At 48.7% G+C, this 23320-nt stretch overlaps 1 protein-coding gene across 1 annotated transcript in view; it reads left to right on the top strand.

The window, feature by feature from the left end:
- TTC23 (tetratricopeptide repeat domain 23) overlaps nucleotides 1-23320 on the top strand; it is a 50618-nt gene that overhangs the window by 7011 nt on the left and 20287 nt on the right. The window contains exons 3-7 of the mRNA XM_036277926.1: nucleotides 95-218; nucleotides 2956-3106; nucleotides 3281-3406; nucleotides 9569-9746; nucleotides 20076-20181. Of these exons, the coding sequence (XP_036133819.1) occupies nucleotides 95-218; nucleotides 2956-3106; nucleotides 3281-3406; nucleotides 9569-9746; nucleotides 20076-20181 (685 nt within the window). The remainder of the gene's footprint in view (nucleotides 1-94; nucleotides 219-2955; nucleotides 3107-3280; nucleotides 3407-9568; nucleotides 9747-20075; nucleotides 20182-23320) is intronic.

Genomic DNA, 23320 nt, shown 5'->3' with positions numbered 1-23320 from the left:
ATGGGAAAGAGTACCAGGTGCTTTTGTGCTTTGTGGCTCTACGCTTTCAGTGGTCTGGATGGTCTAAAATGAGCTCATTTTCTCTTCCTCACAGTATAAGCAGGCGATCCCGGAGCTTGTACGCTGCGTAGCGTTGACGAGGATTTGCTATGGCAACTACCATTGGAAACTAGCAGAGGCCTATGTTAATCTGGCTCAAGGCTACCTCCAGCTGAAAGGTGAGCTCAGCTCAGACTGCAGAGGCTCAGTCGGTTGGATTCTGTTCTTCCCCCATATTGACTCACACTTAACTGCAGTGATCTTGAGAATGATCTCGATCATTCTCCTCTCCACACATTGGGAAGCCATCTCCTTTCAGAAAGAATCAGTAAGATTTTTTATATAATATATCAAAAAGGGGAAGGAAGATTTGGGTCCTTGGGAGTTTTGTTTTTTATGATCTTAGGGTTCTTGGGAGAGGATTAATTTGTTAACTTGGAAGGCATTGTAGAAAGGGCCCAGGGCACCAGAGCAGGGGCCTGAAATGGAATCCATTCAAATTGTATTGATGGGGAGTCTCTTGTCTCTAAGTGATCCCTGCCTGCAAAATAAATAAACGGTGCTGGCATAAACAAAAGGTAATTTATCGGTGCGTACAACTCAGAAATCCAAGGGTAAAACCTACTGTAGGCTTGGTGAGATTCAGGTATTCAAACAAAGTGATCAGTTTCTAACTTGGATTGTATGTCAGAAGCAAGGAGTATTGTAATTAGCTAGACCCACCTTTGACTCTACTGGATTCTGGGGAAGAGGCCAGCCTTGGCTAAATCACATGGACACGTGGCGGCGGGGGGCGGGGGGTAGGTATCCCCAAAAGAAAACAGAAAAAAGAGTGGGTACAGGGAAGGTCCAAACATGGATATCATGTCTTCTCCTCTCTGACTGGGCAGCCTAGGGGAAGATGGACAAGACTGCTTCTCCGTATTTTGTTTCTTCATCTGAAACATGATGATGATGGGCACACTAAATTCCCAGGATCGGCCCAGTGAATAAATAAAATAACAAGTGGAAAACACCAACATGCTAAGCAAAGAATTGGCACCCAATAAATACGGCCAAAACTGATGGTAGACTGGTTCTACTTGTTAGATAAGAGACTGTCAGCACCAGAGGGGACCTTGGAGATCATCTAGCTCCAACCGAGCTCTCCCTCCTAGTTTTCAGAGTGGGAAGGAACAAGTCCGAGTTGAAACCGCTTGCCCAGATCACAGCGTTAATGCACAGATGGTCTGAGACTCAGCCCTAGGGTTTTGAGTGCCAGTACCCGTCTCCTGGCATCTGGGACTTCACATGATGCTTTTCTTCCACAGTCTGCTATCTTTCCGCACGAGTCTCTCTTTCTCCATTTAAAGTCAAAGCAGTATGTACTTTTTACCGAGACCTTGTTGAGTTCTAGGCACCACGCCATTTTCCATGCATAGCCTCATTCAGTCTTCACCGCAGTCCCATAACGTGGGCAATGTCATTATTCCCTGCTCACCACTGAGGGAGCTGCGGCTAGAGTTTCAGGGTAAGTGGTGGAGCAGGGACGTCGTTCTGGGCAGTCTGACTTCGGAGCCCGTGTCCTTGAACCTCACCTGGTGCTGCGTCCAGGAGACTGAGCGCCGGTTACCTGAGGGAATGGACCAAGGTCGAAACCGCAGCCCGCCGCGTCTTTTGTAATATTGCTGGCATCGTCGGCACGAATACGTTTCTGGCAGGGGGATGAAGTGTGTGCTTTAAAAAATAAGATAAAATTCTGTAAGAGCTTCTCTGAATTTTCATTATCAGGAAATATATTCTTTCTGTCTTATAGACAGGAACAGAATTAACTTTGCATTTCGACAGCTTTTTTAGACCTTCGAGATACAACTCCGTGTAATCAATGATGGAAGATGAGAGTGTATGAATGTAGGAGGAGGGGGTACAGAGGGGAGTATCAGTGTGGGAAGGAGGAGGGGAGTGTGGGGAAGTGAAAAACCCTGAGAAATAATTGGTGACCCCCCCACCCCAGTGTCACTTTTTTTTTTTTTTACCCTCACCCGAGGACATTTTTCCATTTTTTGTACAGATAGAGTGGGAGGGAGAGAGAGGAAGAGAGAGAGAGGGAAACATCGATGTGGAAGGGACACATCGAGTGGCTGCCACCCGCACGACCAACCAGGGCCGGGGACAAACTGCAACCGAGGTACGTGCCCTTAGCGGGAACCGAACCCGGGTCTCTCCGGACCGCAGGTGGACGCTCTAACCACTGAGCCAAACCGGCCAGGGCCGCAGTGTCACAGAAAGAACCCAGAATGCCCTGAGGAATTGGTTCTTGGAAGTAACTTTTTAAAAAAATTATTCCATTTTGTTTGATATTAGCCTATTATCACACAGGAATAAGAGATTGCAGCACATTAGCCTATTACCTCATCGGAACTGTAAGTGTTTGTAAATATTATCGTATTTGTATCATGTTAAAATAACTCTCCAAAGTATGATTAGCTGGGTAAGCAGAAGATTCGGAATGTTTAACGTTTCAAGATCGCTGTCACCAAGCCAGGATTAAAATTCATGAATATCTTATTTCCTGCCCAGAATGCTGTAATCCTTGTATTTCATTTGTTTTCTTTATAATTATTTAGAACATACTTTATGTCTGATATTGGTGAGGTTTCAAAGCTGTTCAGTTCCTGCTTATTCTGTTTTCTTTCTAAAAAGACCATTTTGGGAAAAAGTGATCTTATCTTGAGGACTAGAGTGTGGAGATTTCATCTTCAGTACTTGGTATAAGACACTTTGTTTGCTACAATCGTAATATTTCCTGCTGCCCCGACACCTCTCCACTTGATAGGAGGTGAAGGAGACCTGATTAGTTTCCCTGACTGTGAGTAACTATATTGTTGTCCACTGAGATGATAGAGAAACTGAGACTTCTTTTTTCTTTGTCCACAGGACTGTCCCTACAGGCCAAACAACATGCAGAAAAAGCCAAAGAAATCCTCTCCAACTCCGCTCTGCCTCCCTATAACGACAATACAGATGTTTTCAGGTGTTCGGTTGAGCTATTTCATACCATGGGGAGAGCCTTCCTCTCCCTTCAAAAGTATCCTTTTACCTCTACTTACCAATAGAAATACTGCTCATGTTACTTATATTTCATGCTCAAAGCTGACAGATGACTCCGGAAGGGTGATGGGAAGTATGAGAGCCAAGGATGTCCAGGAACTAGGGTCCCAGAATCTAGACCCAAGGGTCAAGTTTCCTGAATGCGACGCAGATTTAAGGAAGCTGCGGAGAACTTGACAAAAGCAGAGAGGCTTTTGAAGGAGCTGCTGCAGTGCGGAAGGATGGAAAAGGAGGAATGGGTCGAACTCCAAGTGCAGATCAAGGTGTCGTTCGCACAGTAAGTTTCTCACTCAGGACTTGTTGTGTACGTGGCGGCTGAGGTTTCTTTGCCAGAAGACTGTCTCCAGGCAGGAGGCTTCCCCACGCTGTCATGTCCGTGGGTTTTTACAGTCATGACCGTATTTCTCACTGCCCTGATCCATCTCCGTGTATCACTTGGCAATCAGTTTGTAGTACTCATCATACTCTGTGTCTCCCTTTTTTATTTTTAGTGGTACATGCCCCTAGCAGGAACCGAACCCGGGACTCTCTGGTCCGCAGGCCAACGCTCAACCGCTGAGCCAAACTGGCCAGGGCTGTGTCTCCCTTTCCCCCCACTCAGTGTTGTTTCTCATTGTTGCCTGTGCCTTAGTTCACTGCCTCCAGCTGTGGATGAGTGCTCCAAAGAAGGTGTTTGCCCCATGTGCTTAGCCGTCCCCCTGGCGTGACACTCAGCTTGTCCCCAGCTCCCTGCGCCCACAGCGGCGCTGCCTTGGACATCCTTGTCCAGCGTGGTCACAGGGTACGTTTGTACGTCACGTTCACCACGCACTGGCCAATGCTACACCCACTTACACTCCCCTCCAGGACAGGGGGGTTCCTGTCTTCTCACACCCCCAACAATATTTGGCATTATCTGTCTCTTAACCTTTGCCAACCTGATGCATATAATGTGCTAATTATTTTTACATTTCTCTCTCTTTTTTTTTTTTTATCCTCACCCGAGGACATTTGTCCATTTTTTGTTTAGATAGAGTGGGAGGGAGAGAGAGGAAGAGAGAGAGAGAGAGAGAAACATTGACGTGAAAGGGACACATCGAGTGGCTGCCACCCGCATAACCAACCAGGGCCGGGGACTAACTGCAACCGAGGTACGCGCCCTTAGCGGGAACCGAACCCAAGTCTCTCTGGACCATAGGCCGACGCTCTAACCACTGAGCCAAATTGGCCAGGGCTACATTTCTCTTATTAGCCACTTTGAGTACCTCTGCAGCTACTTCTTAGGCATTTGGGATGCTCCCTCTCCGAAGAGCCTGTTACTGTTCTTTCTCATTTTTCCCGTGGGACTTCCTGTACTGTTCTTGTTGATAATCAAGATTTTGTGATGCATTATAAATTAGCGCTATTGCAAATCATTTCTTCTTTTGCCCATTTCTTGATTTTGTCTATGGTGTTCTTCATGGCAGAGAAATTCTTGATTTTGCTAGAGTCGGAGCTATTCATTTTGAACCGAATGGCTTATGCTTTGGGAATTTGTTTAGCACGTCGTTCCCACTCAGATGTCAAAGATAGTTTCAAAAAAGTCCCTAGGAGTCCTGCCTGAAACTCTGTCCCACACGTTTTAACACATAGCGTTATCGCTGACATTAAGTTTTTAGTGTTTATAACTTCGTGTATAAATTACCCTTTAATCCACTGATTATTCATGCGATATGTGTTTTAGTTTGAAGATATCTGAGATCTTTCAGGGTGTTTGGGTGTTATTGATGCCTAATTTTATTATATTATAGACAGAAACATATTTGTGTAGTATGGACTCTGAAGTTTACAAAGCTTTCCTGGGGATCTAGTCCATGGTCAAGTTTCACGAAGGTTCCCAGTGAGCGACTAGGGACATTTTATTCTTTGCTTGTTGAGTGTAAGGTTGTAATAAGTCTGTCTTAGCGTGACGTTGTTAATTATGTTATTCAGATGTATATTTTTGTGTATCTTTGGCCAATTTGATGTGTTAGTTTTGAAGATAAGTGTGCTTAAATGTTGACGCACAATTAGTGAAGTATCTAGCGCTGTCCATGGTTCTGCCAGGCATTGTTTTATATAATCTGATCTATTCTGTTGGGTGGGAGGTTAAAACAGCAGCATCTTTTCTTAATCTATTATTTATTGATTTGAGGGAGAGAGAGAGAAACATTGTTTTGGTGTTCCACTTATTTATGCATTCATTGGTTGATTCTTGTTTGTGCCCTGACTGAGCATCGAACCCACAACCTTGGTGTATCAGGACAACGCTCTAACCAACTGAGCAACCCAGCCAGGGCCATGAATCTATTATTATTTTTTCTTTTTTTCTTTTTTTTAATGTGTTTTTTTTTTTAAATCTTCACTTGAGGATATTTTTCCATTTATTTTCTGACAGAGTGGGAGGGAGGGAGGGAGAGAGGGAGGGAGGGGGAGGGAGGAAAAGAGAGAGAGAGAGAAAAACATCAATGTGAGAGAGACACATCAACCAGCTGCCTCCTACAGAACCCTGACCAGGGCCACGGACCAAACCACAAATGAGATACGTACCCTTGAGCAGAATCAAACCCTCGACTCCTCGGTCTGCGGGCCAACGCTCTAACTGCTGAGCCAAACTGACCAGGGCTTAAATATCTTTTTATTGATTTTTTTTTTTTTTTTTAGAGAGAGAGAGAGGAAGGGTAAGAGAGATAGAAACATCGATGTGAGAGAGAAACATCGATCAGCTTCCTCCCACACACCCCTCCTGGGCATGGAGCCTGCAACCCGGGCATGTGCCCTGACCAGGAGTTGAACCTCTCAGTCCATGGGACGACACTCAATCCACTGAGCCACACCGGCCATGCTAAATCTATCAATTGGTCACTGTTTATTGTCTGTTGTTCCATATATCTATAATCTATTGTACCTGATCTTAAAATTGATACTGTAGCTCTCTTTTGGTCTAAGTTGTCCTAAAATATTTTTCTATCTCTTAATTTTCAGTCTTCATTTTTTGTTTTGTTTTAATTGCTGATATGTTTGAGTTTAAATTTCCTTTTCTCCTACCAGTTTTATGTTCCTTTCTTTCCTCTTTTCAGTATGGTCACATATTTTTATCATTCCATTTTCCTGCCTATTAACTGATAAGTTATACATTATTTTACTTTTCTTCCCATGGTCACCATAGAGTTTGTGGTTATATCCCTGACTTGTTATGCTCCAATCAAAATTAGTCAATAACCACTTCCTGGATGATGCAAGGTCCTTTGAGTATGTTCATCCTCTTTTCCCCTTCTGCTTGGTACATGTTTTTCTGTATTGAAATCACCATGTATTTCGTACCACAGAGAGGAAGAAGATATTTGTAATACATGTAACTTACAAAGGACTTGTATCTAGAATCTGTAAAGAACTCCAATATGTCACTAAAACAAAGACAAACAACTGAATAGAAATTTGGGCAAGAGACTTCACAAAAAAAGTTTACTCATGTAGCTACTAAACGTTAAATGGTGTTTCATCTCATCTGTCATCAGATGAGTGAAATGTAAAATCATAGGATACATCCTGGCCTGTGTGGCTCAATGGTTAGAGGTTCGGCCCTCGCACTGAAGAGTTGTGGGTTTGGTTCTTTGTCCTGGGTATGTATCTGGGTTGAAGGTTCAATCTCTGAACCCCGTTGGTGCGCATGCAGGAGGCAACCAATCAATGTGTCTGTCACATCCATGTCTCTCTCTCTCTCTCTCCTCCTTCCCTCCCTTCCACCCTCTCTAAAAATCAATGGAAAAAATATCCTCGGGTGCGGATTAACAAAAAATAAATAAATAAAGCCTTAAGATACTGCATGTCCACTAGAACAGCTAAACTTTTTAAAAGATTGATAATATCAAGTGTCGACAAGGATGTTATGCCTCTTCTATGCTTTCTCTTTTGCTGTTGTTTAGAAAATATTTTATATAGCTACTTTAGAAAACTGGCTTTATCTACTCTATCTGAGAGTTTGCATACTCTATGACCCAGCAGTATCATGCCTAAATACACACCCAACAGAAATGCATACATGTTCAGTACATGTTCACTAAGAGACACAGTGAAGACTGTCCAAAGGCACATTACTGGCAATAGCCAAGAATCAGAAACAAACCCAAATGTTCATCAAAAGTAAAATAGATATAAAGTTATGATATGTTCATACAAAGAAAATGATCAGAGTACTCCTGTCCGTAACATCATGATGATTCTTACAAACATATTTGTGAAAGAAGCCAGACGCCAAAGAGTGCGTATAGTATGATTCTATTTATGTAGTGGGAGGAGGAAGAGAGTCATGATTGTGAAAGACTACCGGGCCAGAATTTCTCCCTGCCCAGACGTAGATATTCTATTTTGCATTGTAAGATAAGAAATATGCAAATCAGAGGTCCAAGAGCTGATATTTATTACCATCTGTTGCCATCTGACTAACGTTATTTGTACTTAATATTGAACAATGTTGCTACAAAAGAGAGTAAATTTTCTTCCTCTGCCAGAATCAGGCACGTCTTCTGCTTTCCAAATGAGCAGTACCAAACCTTGCCAGCAGATGGTGTACCTCATACGCATCTGTGCTGCATACCTGACAAATCAAGTTCAGGTTCTCATCTGTCCTACAAAGTTACCTTGTATTCAGCAGAGTTGTTTCAAACTTGGCTACTTTTTTTCCATCCTGAATCTTCACCTTGACCCAGTCGCTGTAATTAGCATGTTTTTTTTCATTTCATTTAATTTTTTAAATCCTCACCCGAGGATATTTTTCCATTTTTGTTCAGATAGAGTGGGAGAGAGAGAGAGTAATAGAGGGGAAGAAAGAGAAACATCGATGTGAGACAGACACATCGACTGGTTGCCTCCCACACAACCTCAACCACGGCTGGGGATGAACCACAACCGAGGTATGTGCCCTTGACCCGAATCGAACCCGGTTCTCATCGGTCTGTGGGCTGATGCTCTAACCACTGAGCAAAACCGGCCAGGGCAGTAATCAGCATGTTTAAACGGATGGTTTTTATTCAGTCACTTGGCTTTGTTCCCTTTTTGAAGTGTGAATATTTTGTCCAAACTGATCTGCTTTAGAAAGCAACGAGGCTCTCTTTTTGTGCATTTCTGTAGTTACACTCCCAACCACAAGGGGCTTCTCTTTCGCCAGGTCTTGGAGGTGGAGACCAGGAAAACTTCTCAGGCAGCTCACACAGGATTTGTGTTTCTCTTAAAAGGGTATCTTTTAGGTGCATCCACTTCTCCATCTGTGTCTCCTTTTATGGTGCCCACCAGGCCAGGCCAGCTCTTTTGTCCTTGGGCGGACAGATGAGTGCCACAGTGACTCATGCCCCGTGCCTTTCATCCCCACGGTGGCCCAAAGCTGCGTCCCTTCTACCTGTCTGCCTCTGCTCCTCACACCGCTTCTTTCAGTAATTATTTATGAACTTTGGAGAGTGAATCCAATCGTGTGTTCCTATTCCCGCAGTTGTTTTAAGTATGGTCAAGAAAGTCATGAGCAAAAATGGGCAAACCCTTCGCGAGTATTAAGAATATTTTCTATCCTGGTTACTAGATTCCCCAGAGACAGGTAGCTGTCTGCATATGTACACCATTGCACATACAACATGCACATGCGCGCACACACACACACAGTTATTGCAATGATTCTACATGGCATGATTGTGCTGACCAATTGAAACGCTGCTCCAAAACACATGACCTGGCCAGGCTTTATCTCTGACTGCTAATGTCTTCAAAGTCTTACACAGCTTGCCCAGTAAGCCCTTGGCTTGTCCTTGCTGTGCTGAACCAGCCCTCACCTGTACCCATCCTAAGTAAACTTTCCACAGGCCATCAACAGGACACTTCCCAGGTATTCCTAAGGGACGTGACGTGGTGTCACTGACCATGTGGGCTTTAGAATCAGGTAGCCCCAGGTTCCAATCAGCATCCATTCGACCTGTCTGTTAAAGTAGGAACAGTAGTCTGTCACAGGGTTGCTTTGATGATGACGTGGACCCCACATTGAAGCATCTGGGTACCCTGCATGGTAGGCCCTTTACAAACAGTAGTGATTGTCCCTGGCTGGGTGGTTCACTTGGTTGGAGCATTGTCTCATACACCAAAAGTGTGCGGGTTTGATTCCCGGTCAGGACGCATACCTGGGTTGTGGGTTCGATCCCCAGTTGGGGCGCATATGGCAGGCAAACAGAGACAGACCAGATTACCTGAAGTTGACTGATGCTCTAAGTGAGTTGGTGATGGAGGTAAGACCCCACTTTCATTATTTTCTGATTTGGGAAGGGAAAAAAAGTCATAGCTGGCTAAGACATGAGCCTGGACACCAGGGATCAGAGACCCAAATCCTCACCACCAGACCACCTGAATTTCCAGTTTTTGCTATTTTAATGATTCTAAAAAGAATCACTTTGATTTTTTTTAGGCTGTATCAAGGTCAGAAGAAATCAAAAGCAGCCCTGGCCCACTACCAAGAAGCTCTAGACTACATGGAGACCAGTAAAGGCGAAAAGAGTCTTGAATGTGTGCCAGTACTGCGGGGATTAGCAGGTGTCGAACAAGCCCTGAAACGTCATGACGCAGCCATCAGCCATTTTCTACAGGTGAGCTGCAGCATCTTGGCCACCCCGGCTGTTCTAGAACCCCGTGCTTCTCAGAAACACGAGGGAAGTCGCATCTCTGAGAACGTCTGGCTTTGGGACTTGCTGTAATAAGTAGAGCACGTGGCCTGAAGCAGACGGTCAGCGAGCATCTTCGTGGAGGTGGCCGCGTGGGTGGGTGTGGGGTACAGTCAGCCCCTCTGTTGCCCTCACAGCCCGAGAGTCCCTGCCAATGGCTTTTCTCATACCAGGTGCATGATTTAAGTCTTATTTCCCAGAGAGCACCTTTTATCCGGTAGGATTTATCCGTCTAAAGTTTATGTGATTACACTGATTAGGGTTCTTTTCTGCTACACGGTAAAACCTCTGCCTGACGCCTCTTACACTGTCACAGGCTAGCTGCTGTTCTACTTGTCACCATAAGGTGACTCCGTGAGTGTGTCAGCCAAGGTGGTCCAGAAAAACGAACCGAGAGAAGTGATTTTAAGGAACATGATGGTGGGGGCTGCCAAGTCCGAAGTCCACTGGGTAGGCAGGTCCGCCGAAAATGCAATAAGATGTTCCGGTCTTGAGGGAGAATTCCTTCTTCCCTGGGAAACATCACCCTTTTGCTCTTTAAGCCTTTAATGCAATATTATCGAGGGTCATCTCCTTTACTCAAAGGCTGTTAATCACCTCTGCGAAATACATCCACAGCAACATCCGGGCTAGCGTTTGACCTGACAACTGGGCGCCGTAGCCTGGCCAAGTTGACCCATAAAATTAAGCATCACAGTGAGTGCGATGTTTCTGTATCATATCATCTGCTGAAAGCACATTGTTTTCTGAGCATTTTTTCCTGTTAGAATTGTGAAAGACAGACTAATCCATGCCTGTTATTTCAAATGAGATACAGTGACATGATGCTGAGAGGTCTTTATTGCTATTTTTTAAATGTATCTGACCTCTCTATTCCCGCCCCCAGATTGGTAGAGTGTCTCATCCCATCACTGTGTCTGGATTATCTCTCTTAAATATTACTGCTACCCAGCGACATGTTACCATTTCCAGTTTATAGGCAAGGAAGGTCAAGGTTGAGTGATATATCCAGGAATAGTATTTATGCCAATAAGTGGCATAACCCAGATTCAAACCCAGTATGGTTTTAGAAAAAGTATTCTCGCTGCTATGTAGGGAACGGATCGGGGAGGATGCGACTAGAGTGGAAATGGAGGAAGTGGTCAGGAGGCTGTCGAGGTGGCGCAGGCTGAACGGGATGGCGGCTTGAACGAGGATGATGAGTACGGGAGAGAGAAGTAGGCGGTTTAGCAACAATTTAGGAGGCAGAACTGGTGGGATATGGAGATCGATTGGATGTGGGGGGAGAGTCAAAGGGGACTCCTGGGCCTCTGGTCCGAGGAACCGAGCGGACGTTTGTGCGATTCACAGTGGGGTGCACGTGTAACTGAGGGGCGGACAGATGGCCAAGTCGGGTTGTGATGGCGAGTCTGAGCCACCAGGGAGGCACATGGAAACAACAGCCAGACAAGTAGGTCGTGAAGACGAGCTCAGAAATAGGTCAGGAAGTCACCTTCTTAAACACAGTAAGTGGGTAACCTGCCAGGGACGAACTTGCAAGAAAAACAGGAGAAAGTAAAAATGAAAGAGAGAGTTTCTGTGTCTTGATTCCTTTTGCTGTCATGGAGGACACGGCGTAGCTGGGGGGATACAGGAGATAATCTGTGTAAAGTGCTTAGCGCAGTGCCTGATGCACCGTGGTACTTACGCATTTGTAAAATGGTTTCCTTTCCTCTTCTTCCTTTTCTCTTTCTCTCACTGATGACCTTGTTGTGGGGAGCAGTAGGGCAACGATGAGGACAGAAACAAGACCGTATAGTGAGATAATAAGTGAGCTCCCTGGTTCCGGATGCGCGGAGAGACGAGGGAGACTGACCAGAGTCCAGAGCGTGTGCGTGGGTCTGAAGGTCACGCAGAGCTTGACCTCCGGGGAACTACGAGGTTTTGAATCATAGAAGGATTTCTCTGTCTCAAGGCTATAGCGGAATCCACTCATTTTTGTAATACTTGTCAAGTTTGGTAGGGGACTTTCATCGTTGTTTATTCTTGAGGTTCATAAAGATTAGAGAGTTTCAATGAATCCTTGCTGATAATTATTAAAGAGATCGCTTGGTGGAGTCAAAATAGCATTGGATTTGAAATCAGGAGACTTGATTTGGCATTCAGATTCTTCCGTTTGATTATCCAAGTCACTTAACCTCTGAAGAAAAGAGGAAAAACGACCCAACCGCTGCACAGAGCTGCTCAGGGGTTCGAGACGGAAAGAGCTGTGTGAGCCATGGGGCATGTTCCCGGTACAAGCTACTTTTATTGATTAACAGTCATTATTAAACCTTCACTAAGGCTCCCCTTTGCTTTCGGAACATTACCTAAGACGCAGGAAGGTTCAGCGTGGCCACAGCCCTCGGAGGGAGCCCGTGCCTAAAAGCCACTGATCAAAGACACACAAACAGAAGGGGTTTTATTGTCCCCCGTCTTGTTTCTCGCTCTGCATTCCTTTGGAGTGAGAGAAACACCCAGAGAGAAAGGACCTTTCATTTTCTGCAGAACATAGAACAGTTCCAAAGTATCTGGGGAACTAACGCATTAAAATGGAGGAAAACGAAGCCAACCCCACAGAGCCCCTGTGAGGAAACCAAGCAAATGTGATTGTTTCTGAAACTCCCCCTGGCAGACTTTGGCCCCAGAGTCCTAGGTTCCTATCCAGAAGAAAAATGACAGGATTCCTTTCTGCGAGCCAGAGTGTTCCGGGTGGGGAGGGGGTGTTTCCGGGGGTGTAAACCAACACCACACTGGCTTGTGCGGCCTTTTCGCAACCCTGACACTCGGATTGCCTGTCTCGCTCCAGTTTTCCGAGCAGTGCTGCGGCTCAGGACTTCCCAGATTTAGGGAAGCTTGATTTGCAAAGTATAACGAAATGATCTAACCTGGCAGTTACTCTACCGAAGGCTCTGAGACCCGAAACTCCTGCTCCAGGCTCCGCGCGGGGCGAGTCGCTGGCCCTGGCCGAGAGGTGCTCACACGGCTCGGCCGGCGGCAGTCCTTGCTCACTGCCGTGTGTGCTCTCTGCCGTGCTGCTTATAATTCCAAAATCTCTGGCCCTGGCCGGTTTGGCTCAGAGGTTGAGCGTCGGCCTGCGAACCAGAGAGTCCCGGGTTCGGTTCCCGCTAGGGGCATGTACCACCAAAAAAAAAAAAAAAAAATCTCTGAAAATACCAGCCTTTTTTAAAATGTAAAATTAGAAAAGCTGCAGACGGCCATGATGATTTTACGCATCATGAAAATGTGCTAAGACCGGTATCATCTGTGTGCCGTGCAGTTTCTTTTTAAGTTATATATATATATTTTTTTTAAATAAAAATGATAATGCTCTTTATATTTTCAAAAATCCAGCCAGACAGAAAAATGCAAAGACCTGAGTTCCAAGCCATTCCAGGCCTCCCCTCCCAGAAGTAGCTGATGCTGGCATGTGGCTTGTGCCCTTGCCTACGCACCGGGGGGTCCAGATTGAGGGACAGAGAGCGGAGGAAAAAGAAAGAAAGACTGCCCTGGCCAGTTTGGCTCAGCAGTTAGGGCATCAGCCTGCAGTCCCGAGAGACCCGGGTTCGGATCCCGCTAAGGGCATGTACCTCGGTTGCAGTTTGTCCCCGACCCTGGTCGGTCATGCGGGTGGCAACCACTCGATGTGTCCCTTTCACGTCGATGTTTTTCTCTCTCTCTCTCTCTTCCTCTCTCTCCCTCCCACTCTACCTGAACAAAAAGTGTCCTTGGGTGAGGATAAAAAAAAAAAAAAGAAAGACTGATGAATTTGACAGCATAAAAATGAAAAACCCCTTTGTGACAAAATATAAGAAAGTCAAAATGTAATTGCCAAAGAGGGGGAAAATATAAAGAGTTCTTATAAAATCTAGACCACAACTCAATAGAAATCTGGACAAAAGGCAGGCACAGATAACTGATAGGAGAAGAAACACGGAAGGCCAGTAACCATACAGAAATAATCCTGAGCCTCATTTGTTATTAAAGACCTATCACTTAACCAAGGAGGTACTGTTGTTCACCGACCTGTGAGCAAAATAAAATTATTCCACGGTGCCCCGTGGTGACAAGGGTGTGGGGAAGCTGGCATCCTCACGCCCTATTGGTAGGAGTGGGGATTGGCACCACTTTGGGAGAAAACAGTTGATATGCCCTCTCCAGTTTTAATGCACTGACACTTGGACCCATCGGTTTCAGAAATTTACCTGATGGAGAGACATGTACAAGTGTGGTCTGGTAGTGAAAGTGTTGTTGGTGCCCGGCCGGTGTGGCTCAATGGTTGAGCATCGACCCATGACCAGGAGGTCGCTGGTTCAATTCCCGGTCAGGGCACATGCCCAGGTTGTGGGCCCGATCCCCAGTGGGGGGCGTGCAGGAGGCGGCCAGTTAATGTTCTCTCTCATCGGTGTTTCTCTCTCTCTCCCTCTCCCTTCCTCTGTCTCTAAAATCAATAAAGAGGGAAAAAAAAATTTTTAAAGAAAGAAAGAGTTGGCAATATCGAAAAATTAGAAATACCCTGAAATCCATTCATAAGGGACTGGTTATGAAATGATGATGTGTCCATATGACAGAATACTGGAGAGCCACTAAGGGAAATGGGACGGATGTATAGGATCTAACATGACAGGTGTTCAAAGTGTATCATTATTTTCAAACGCCAGACGCAGACTGAAATGTTCCTTCAGGCAGCAAGTGAGGAAATCCATGTGGTGGGCTCTGGGTCTGTGACAGAAGGTTCAGGTGTCAGGGCCCTGCCCACAGCAGCAGCCTCGTGGCTGAGATAGACCTCAGCTGAATAATCACGCTGATGACCCGAAACTGCGACGGTGACGTGCACCACGGGAGCAGTGCCAGGGGCAAGAGCTCCCAACGGGACTTTCTTTCTTTTTTTTTTTTATCCTCACCCGAGGACATTTTTCCATTTTTTGCACAGATAGAGTGGGAGGGAGAGAGAGGAAGAGAGAGAGAGAGAGAAACATCGATGTGAAAGGGACACATCGAGTGGCTGCCACCTGCACGACCAACCAGGGCCGGGGACAAACTGCAACCGAGGTACATGCCCCTAGCGGGAACCGAACCTGGGTCTCTCCGGACCGCAGGCCAATGCTCTAACCGCTGAGCCAAACCGGCCAGGGCCCAACGGGACTTTCTGACCTGGTGTGGGGTCCTCTGGGGTTGATGATGACACGCCCCAAGGGTTGAGAAGAGGCAAGAGGAACCACAGTAGGGAGAGCCCAGAGGGGGTGGTGGGTGATAAAGCTGAGCTGAGACAAGGGCTAGGCCAGGTTACGGCGTGTGTGTGTGTGTGTGTGTGTGTGTGTAAGAACATGTGCCTGTACGTGTGTGTTTTGTATGAAGCATATCAGTATTTCCCAGAGGTACACAGGAAACAGCCCTGAGCTATAAGGAATCAGGTGGACCGGGGAGAAGGGAGGGTGTGACTTACAGACAGAAGGTGGGGGCATTTAAAATTTTGTCTCTTCTCTTCGACCGCTGAGGATTTTAAAAATTATATGCAGGTATAACCGTTCCAATTAAAAACCTAGTTCAGTTGTAAGAAAAAGCACACTTGCAACCAAAAGAGGGCGAAACTAGAAGCCCCCAGCACGTCTATTTTGGTGCGAACCCTCACAGAGAGGGTGGGGCCGTGCGCTCCAGCTCTTTGGAGGAGCTAAAATTGACGACTGGAGAGCTGCCCCGGGGACTTTCTCTGACTATTAAAAGAACCTGGCTCGCTCTGGGGCCCTGAGAACTCAGCTTTCTATTGCCTTGGGCACCCAGTGACTTCCCTTTCATCTGCTCCCCCAGGGATTCCCAGCTCCGTCTTTCTCTGAGCCAAGGCCCCCCAGAAGCCCCAAAGCCCCTGTGGTATGTGCCACCATGAAAGGCTTCCCTACTGGGCAGAGATGGGGCAGAAAAGGAAGTGGCACCCTCCGGCTGCGGCGTGACCCTGCCTCGCACAAGGGCGTCCGCGCCGGGCTTTGGCAGGGCTGAGAGCAAAATCCACGGAGCGCCACAGCTGGCCGGTTAAAAAACCCGCAGGCTCACACCTCACAGTGGCAAGTGCGCTTGAGCTGTTGAATTAAGGCACAGCTGAGAATCAAAGCAGAGACACGGGCACGTGGTGGGAGCCCCTTGACGCGTGCTCCACCCACCGTCCGCTGCCTGACTGTCCCCTCTTTGGTGCCCCTCTCCCGTTAGTCCTCAGGAGCTGCCTAGGTGTCCACATATTGACAGCTCACTGTCCCCGAACCAGCCCACTCGATTCCGGGGCCAGGGGTACTACTTCGCAACCCTGACTCTTAAATAGTGAATTAGTACATCGATTAGAGAAGAATCATCCTTTGGGACCCTTGCCCCTCTTCATCACCAGACCTCAGACTAGAAAAGCAAGCAATTTGGAGTCCCCGGCCTTCGCTCGAACCATTGTTCTGCCACTGTGTGACCTCAGCCGGTTGCTAAGTGTCCTTGAGGCTTCATTTTTGCTCAGGAAGTTGGGCTGACATCACTCTCACTGGCCTCTTGAGGTTAAGCGGGCTGCTCGCCTGTGGTTCACAGAGCAGCACGCCGGGCAGGAGTAGGTGCCTAATCAATGCTGGTCTCTTCCAGCATTGATTAGAACATCTATCTCAGCAAGAGCTGGGGTTCCACTCGGAGCCATCCGGGTGTTTCAAGTGGAGTGTCCGTGCAAGAAACACCCTTGTTACTACTCATCATCAGGTTTTCTCTTCAAGAACTATTGCACATTTCCCAAATGCGAGGGGACAGGCCCCGTTAGGGGACTGGCGGTGGCCACGTTGTAGCGACCGCTGTGCGAGCATCGAGGACCCGCTGGCTTCCCCCGGAAACGTACGGTGGGCAGCATGCAGTAGCCGCTCTGCACCGCGGCAGGCCTGGAGCTGGCTGGTCTTGTGAATGGGGATTTTTAACTCACCACCTCGCCCAGTATGGTTTCTAAAGGTTCAAATGGCTCTTCAAGGGTTCTTGCATGTATGTGCTTTTGTTTTACGCCGAGTGCAACATGCCAGCAGCCCAAGGGAGTTAGGAATATTAAACCGCCCTCCGCAGCGAAGACAACAGTTGATAAACGTTTAGCCGCGAAACAGCGAAAACAGCAAAGGACGGGCGAAGAGAGATTCGAGCCCTCGGGGATGAATAAATGTCGAGGCCTGAGTGCGGTCAAGCCGCAGACACCCAGCGGGCCGTCACTCGCGCCCCTGCAGAAAGCCAGGAGGGGCCAGCGGCTCCTGTGCCTCCTTGAACTCTGCCGGCCGGTCCCCGGTGCTCTTAGATGCATGTAACAGGGGTGTGTGTCCTCTTAGCCAACAAAAGATCATTCGGAATTGTGCGCAGCGGTCTGGTCGGAAAGGTTGTAGAAGCACATCATGGCTTTATGACGTTCCTGGGCCCTTTCTTCCCGAGGAGCCTGCTGCACCGCTGGAACTGTGGCTCTGAATCTCTGTCACCCCGAGCCCCCATGTTCTGAGGAGGCTCTTTGGGGGGGTCGCTGGGTGAGAGCAGGTGGGGGGCTTCCAGGCCCTCTCCACCTGCTTCCCTGCTTTGTCTATTACCTGTTTTGTCTATTAGAGAAGCATGGAAGGTTCTGTTGCTTAGAAACGTGAAAATCAGTGATGCCATGATGTTTGCGTCCCTTTGTAAGTTGCTTGTCCATTCAGTGGCTTGTTCTTGACATGGAAGCATGTTAGGATATGTAGCAAGGGGTCAGTCGTCATATAAATCAACCATAATACATTCATCCCTCCTGCTGGTGGGTATTTAGGTGGTTCCCCCCTTTTTTTTACCACCTCAGATCATGTTTCAGTGGAATTGAGGGCATTTTTCTGGTCCACGGGCCGACGTCTAAGCGCTGAGCCAAACCGGCCAGGGCCGCTGAGGGCATTTTTGACATTGACAGTGATGGACGGTGCACTGTAGCTAGACAAGAAAGGCAGGCCCAGCAGGAAGGAGGATGGACAGCGAGAATGTGGGGGGCAGCCCAGGACTAGACGCTGCGTGGGCGTGGCCGAGCCAGGGTACCCGAACAGTCAAAGTGGATAGAAACAAAATATGCATGGAATCATTTTGCATTTGAGTTTTCATCGCAGATCCTGTGTGTTAAAAGTCTTTGTGACGCATGAGTCACGGGTGCTTTGAGCAGTAGTGGACTGTGGAGGTCGTGAAGGAGCCCAGGGCAGGAACAAAGTGGGCAGGACTCCGTTTGCCTTGGGAAGGGGCAGGCTTCTCTATACTCTGCCTTTTCTTTGACTCTGTCCCTGGGGCTTCTTTTGTCTTTGCTTCCAAGGAGTTGCTTTCCCCGAGTGCCCATTATTTGAAAAGCACTTCAAGTCAAAGCTTCAGGCCAAATGAAGGATAATGACTAACTCGGGGGTTGCCCAAATCACTTCTTCCATTGATTTATATCCTATAATAGTAAAAGTCTTTTCAAAACAAAGGATATTATTAGCGTCGATGAGTATGCAATTCCGACGGTTCTAGCACAGCCGTGAAAGTCAGGGCCAGCAACCTGGATTGAGAGCAGCCCCCGCCACAGAAAGTCCAGAGGTACTAAGTCGGTTGCTGTTCACACGTGACAGTCTCCCTGAGGCTGGTCATCAGAGGAGCAAGTCTCTGTGGCTCCCCTGCCCCCCTGCTTGGTCTGGACTAGAAGGTTCCCGTGGTGTGGCCTTTCTCTGCTGTTCCGGCTCCCGTGGACTGGTCCTGGCTCCTGGAGGCTGTGGAGTGTGCGGCATCATCAGCACTGCCTGCCGCGTGGGCCGGAGGGGGCGGGACAGCAGCCTTCCCGATGGCACAAGAAGCAAATCGGACGTCAGAGGATCAAGGTCCGAGTCCTAGCTCCATCCTTTGTCAGCTGTGAGACACCCTGGGCGAGTCACCCATTCAGCAACCTCAGTTTTCCCAGCTATCAAATGAGGACAATAAAAACTGCCACGAAAATTGCCGTGGGTATCACAAGTGAAAAAGAATTAAAGTATGCAGCTTAAATGTTAGTTGTTGTTAGTACGTTGGCCTAGCGGTTCTCTCCTTTAAACTCACGGTGTTTCAGTCTTTCTGTTTCGACAATCGATTGTGAACTGCTCTCCCACCTCAGCGTGCTGTGTGACTTCGTGTTTTCTGTCTGTTTCTTTCCGTACTGCCTCGCTTTCTGGCCCATGCCCCTCCCGTAGGAGGCAATCTGTAAGTATCTGTTTATCGGATGAATGTAAACATATTACTCACATGCATTTTTTTTTTTTCATCCTCACCCGAGGACATTTTTTTATTTTTATTTTTTGTTCAGATAGAGTGGGAGGGAGAGGGAGGAAGAGAGAGAGAGAAACATCGACGTGAAAGGGACACATTGAGTGGCCACCACCCGGATGACCCAACCAGGGCCGGGGACAAACTGCAACCGAGGGACGTGCCCTTAGTGGGAACCGAACCCGGGTCTCTCTGGACCGCAGGTCGACGCTCTTAGCTGCTGAGCCAAACCGGCCAGGGCCTCGCATGTATTTTTAAAACTCCTAATGTTGACAGGCAGATGAGAAGTAACTTTACCTTTTTCTTTATTTATGTATTTTATATCTTTTTATTTATGCGGTACATCATGCATTTTATTTGAAAGTTTTATTATTATTTTATGTCCCTAGGATCACAGGGTTGTATTTCTCCTTAAAGAATGTAAAAATGGACTTTTTTTCCCCCACCAAGGAACTGAGCTGTGTTCTGTGCCCTGGCAGCTCTCCAGGGCTTGCAATGGGCAAATTTGCGAGCAAATGGGCTTGCTGGGTCAGGCATGGGGCGGGGATCTGGGTTTGTGGGTGAGGCTGCTGACACGGGGGTTGGTTCCCTCTTGCTGGGCTGGCCAGTGGGCAGGGGTCTGGGCTTGTCCACTTCCTCTGCACAGCACTGGCCCTTTGAATCCATCTCCTTGCCCTTTGAACCCTCCCACCTCCTCTGCTGTCATAGGAGCACAGCCTTCTAAATGATTTACTCCGGGGTGGCCTTGGCCGCAGCATCCAGCCACCTGGACTCAGCACCCAGTGCGTCCTCCCCCCCCCCCACACAATGCTTTTAAAACCCACCTCTCCCAAGAATGGACCGTGCTTCGCATAAATCACATTGTCCAGCTTGCTAGAAAGTTCCTTGTCTTTCTGCTTATCGCTCCAAGAACAGCTAGTTCCCGGCCGCTGCTGCCAAGCATGTAAACAAGCGTGTTTCTTCTTCCCATGGCAACAGGCGCACCTCATCCTCCTGAGCAGCGAGCCGTCTGAAGAGGAGGCCGCGCTGTCCGCGCACCGTGTCGCCCACGCCGCCTTTGCTTCCGGCAGGCCCGAGCACCAGGGTGAGAGCCAGCCTCCTGTGGGCGACGGGGGCGCCCGCTCCCCACCTGTCCTGCACACTTCTGGGCCTTTGGGATGGGTGAGCAGGTGGACGGAGCTATGACATCGGCCCTTCGGGGAGCCTTGGGGCTCTGGCCAGTCATCTCAGCGGTGTCACTCAGCTTGATCAGAGTCCTTTGGCATCTCCCTGTTCTGCCTTTAATCTTTTATTTTCAAATCCAGTGAATCTTTATCCAAACACAGCTGTTAAGAGCCACAGAGCTCCATGTTTCTCTCGCTCTCTTCATCCCTCTCTCCCTCCCGCTCGATCTGAAGATAAATGCAAAAATGTGTCCTTGGGTGAGGATATATAAAAAAAAAGAGCCCCAGAGAATCCGTGCTGGACCGACAGGGAAATCTCTCTGCTTTCAAAGGTGATCTATTTTTGAGGATTGTTGTGGAACTACCATGGCAACAGATCTGGCCTGTTGGAGACCTGGTCCAGCCCGCAGGACTGAGCTTCCGATTAGGATGGGCTTACAGTTCCGGGACTCTAAAGGAAGTGGCCAATCAGGACTCACATGGCTTTGCGTAGCCCCGAATAGCAGGCAGAGCAGTGAGCCGGGGTGGCCGGGGGGGGGGGGTCTTTAGTCCGCCACCCCGGGACCAGAGCATGCACTGTGGACGGAGGGCACACATTCCGCGGACTTCGTGTCGTTCGGTCAGAATACTCAGGAACAGAATCTGACTCATAAAGAAGACCCAGCGTGTATTTTAAGATATCAGATAAAAATAATTATTTATTATAGAAAATGAGGTTCAGCGTGCCAGAGCCAGCCTAACGTCGACATACCAGGGAGGCTTGGGGTGGGGTTCAGGAAGCAGGGGTTGGGCTAAGTGGGGGAGGCGGGCGAGTGGGAGAAGCTGGCAGGGATGCCGCAGGGAGCAGCAGAGATCCCTGGGCAGGCCGAGGCTCTGGTCCAGGGAGGAGTTGGTGAAGGGATGCTGGTGTTTGTCCCTGTCCATCCCACCTCATTCCGGTCTCCTTGAGCTCTAGGTGCCTTCGTAGAGCTGGGGGGGGGGGGGGGGCAGGCGACCTTTCTGATTCTAACCCCATACATGACAATCAATCTCAAAACCTCCAAAGGGCTAACATTCTGACCAGCTTATTGGTGCCTAAAATTCCTTTAACAGGGCCAGGGGAAACCTTCCATTCCCCAAATGGTATAAGACACTTTTTAAAATGCAGAGGCATGTTTGATGGAGTCATGAATCTAAATGTCTATAGGAACCTGGAAAACAGGAGTAGCAGCAAGCACGCTTACAGATGGCAGGTACCTGTTGGCTATAGTGTGAGAGAGACAATAGAGAGTGGTGGGGACTGTGGCAAACTGGAGAAGCCCCTCCCCTGTTCCACTCCGCTCCAGCCCTTTGCTGCTGTGTGGAAGGCAGATCTGCTTCTTCAAGAGAAGGCGGAAATCTGGATTTTTACATGAAATCAGTCCGTCACCGATGGCGACTAACTCAGATATGTTCCAGGCTCTTAGTGAGGCGAAACACGCCTGGTGGCCGGCTCCATGCCTGCAGAGCATGAGTGTGATGAGGGTGGTCAGCTCCAACACGTTCCACCGGGTGCCAGGGGCATGTACCTGCATGGGATCTCAGCTCTGCTCCCCTGTGCCTAAGCTTGTCTTTGCTGAGTACAATGTATTTATTAAAAGAATAACTAATGGGGAAAATGTGCTGTTTGGGGAATCACCACGGCCTGCTTGCTGAATGCCCATGAAAGGCATTGCCCTCTGATGAGGAAATGCCCCTGGCCAAGAAGCCAGCGTGCTTCAGGTTGCTCAGTGAGGCTAAGCCCTTTGCTCCGAGCCCTCCCTGCATTCCTATGCAGACAAAACTGCCCTAGAAGTCACGGAGGATGCGATTGCATAAGGACTCTCACTCCGGGCTCCCGGAATGTCACTAACCTGAGCCAGGCTGGCTTCCCAGAGCAGCCATAGACAAACTTGGTAGTAACAGCTCTCCCAGCCCTGCTAAGTGCTCGGGGCATTGGCCTTGGGTTTATAACTCTTCTCGTAAAGGATGTGAAAACGAGATGTGTTGCAGCCAAGTCCATCTCAGTGTAAACCTTGGGGAGGCGGAGCCCGCTGAGCACAGGCTGCCTTGTTTGGAAGTGACCTCATTTGCAGCCTGGGCTGCAGTGTGCCTGGGAGCTGCTCGGGGTCCGGAGACATCAACACGGAACGGGCTGCGCCGCATCAGAGCCTTGGGGGCAGGGAGTGGGGTCCCTGTCTGCGTGGACCAGACTTATGGGGTGCACATTACCTTCGTCTCTCCGGCCCCCACTTGTCCCAGCCTCTGCCCACATTTTGCACAGTAGACATGAAATATGTGTCTGAAGCTGGGCACTGTATCTCGATGAAGTCTCCTCTTTTTTACCCCACACAGCCCTCCCTTTTCCTCCTGCGACCTGCCGTCTCAGTTTGCCCCGTGCTGGGCCCGGCCCCATCCCAGCCCGCCCCCCGCTCACTGGGTTACCGACGCACCTTGGGTCTTGTGTGTCCCAGAGAGACCAGAAGTCAGACAGCCCCTGCATACTCACGCACTCAGCTCCAATGGGCTCCTGACAGGTCCCATGGCCACCTGGGAGCAGCCAGAGTCAGGTGTCCTTTGCCTTCCCGGGCCCCCTTAGCGGCCCCTGCTGGTCGAGATGAGTGTAAGCTACTACCGGCACCCCTCCCCCCGCCTGCCTCATTCTTCCCCGCTCCGTCCTCATTCCTTCTCAGCCTTCCCACCCGCCTTGACCCAGGTGTGCTCTGACAGGTCCTTCCTCCGCTCCGCTCAGGGCCCACCTCTTACACAAAACACCAGCCAGCCCGAGCCCGGCCTGCCTCTGAGCTCCCCAAGCAGATGTCGGCATCCACATTGCTCTGTGCCAAAGGCGGGGCTGGGGGGAGGGGCAGAGAAGCAAAGGGAAGCCTGTCATCATTAGAAGGACCCCTTCTCAGAAACCTCTGGAAGGCTTCATAGAACACATCCTATCTAGCCCTGGCCGGTTTGGCTCAGCGGTTAGAGCATCGGCCTGCAGTCCGGAGAGACCCGGGTTCGGTTCCCACTAAGGGCATGTACCTCGGTTGCAGTTTGTCCCCGGCCCTG

This window comes from Molossus molossus, unplaced genomic scaffold, assembly GCF_014108415.1.
Source record: "Molossus molossus isolate mMolMol1 unplaced genomic scaffold, mMolMol1.p scaffold_m16_p_24, whole genome shotgun sequence".
NCBI lineage: Eukaryota > Metazoa > Chordata > Mammalia > Chiroptera > Molossidae > Molossus > Molossus molossus.
This window is presented reverse-complemented; position numbering and strand designations above follow the sequence as displayed.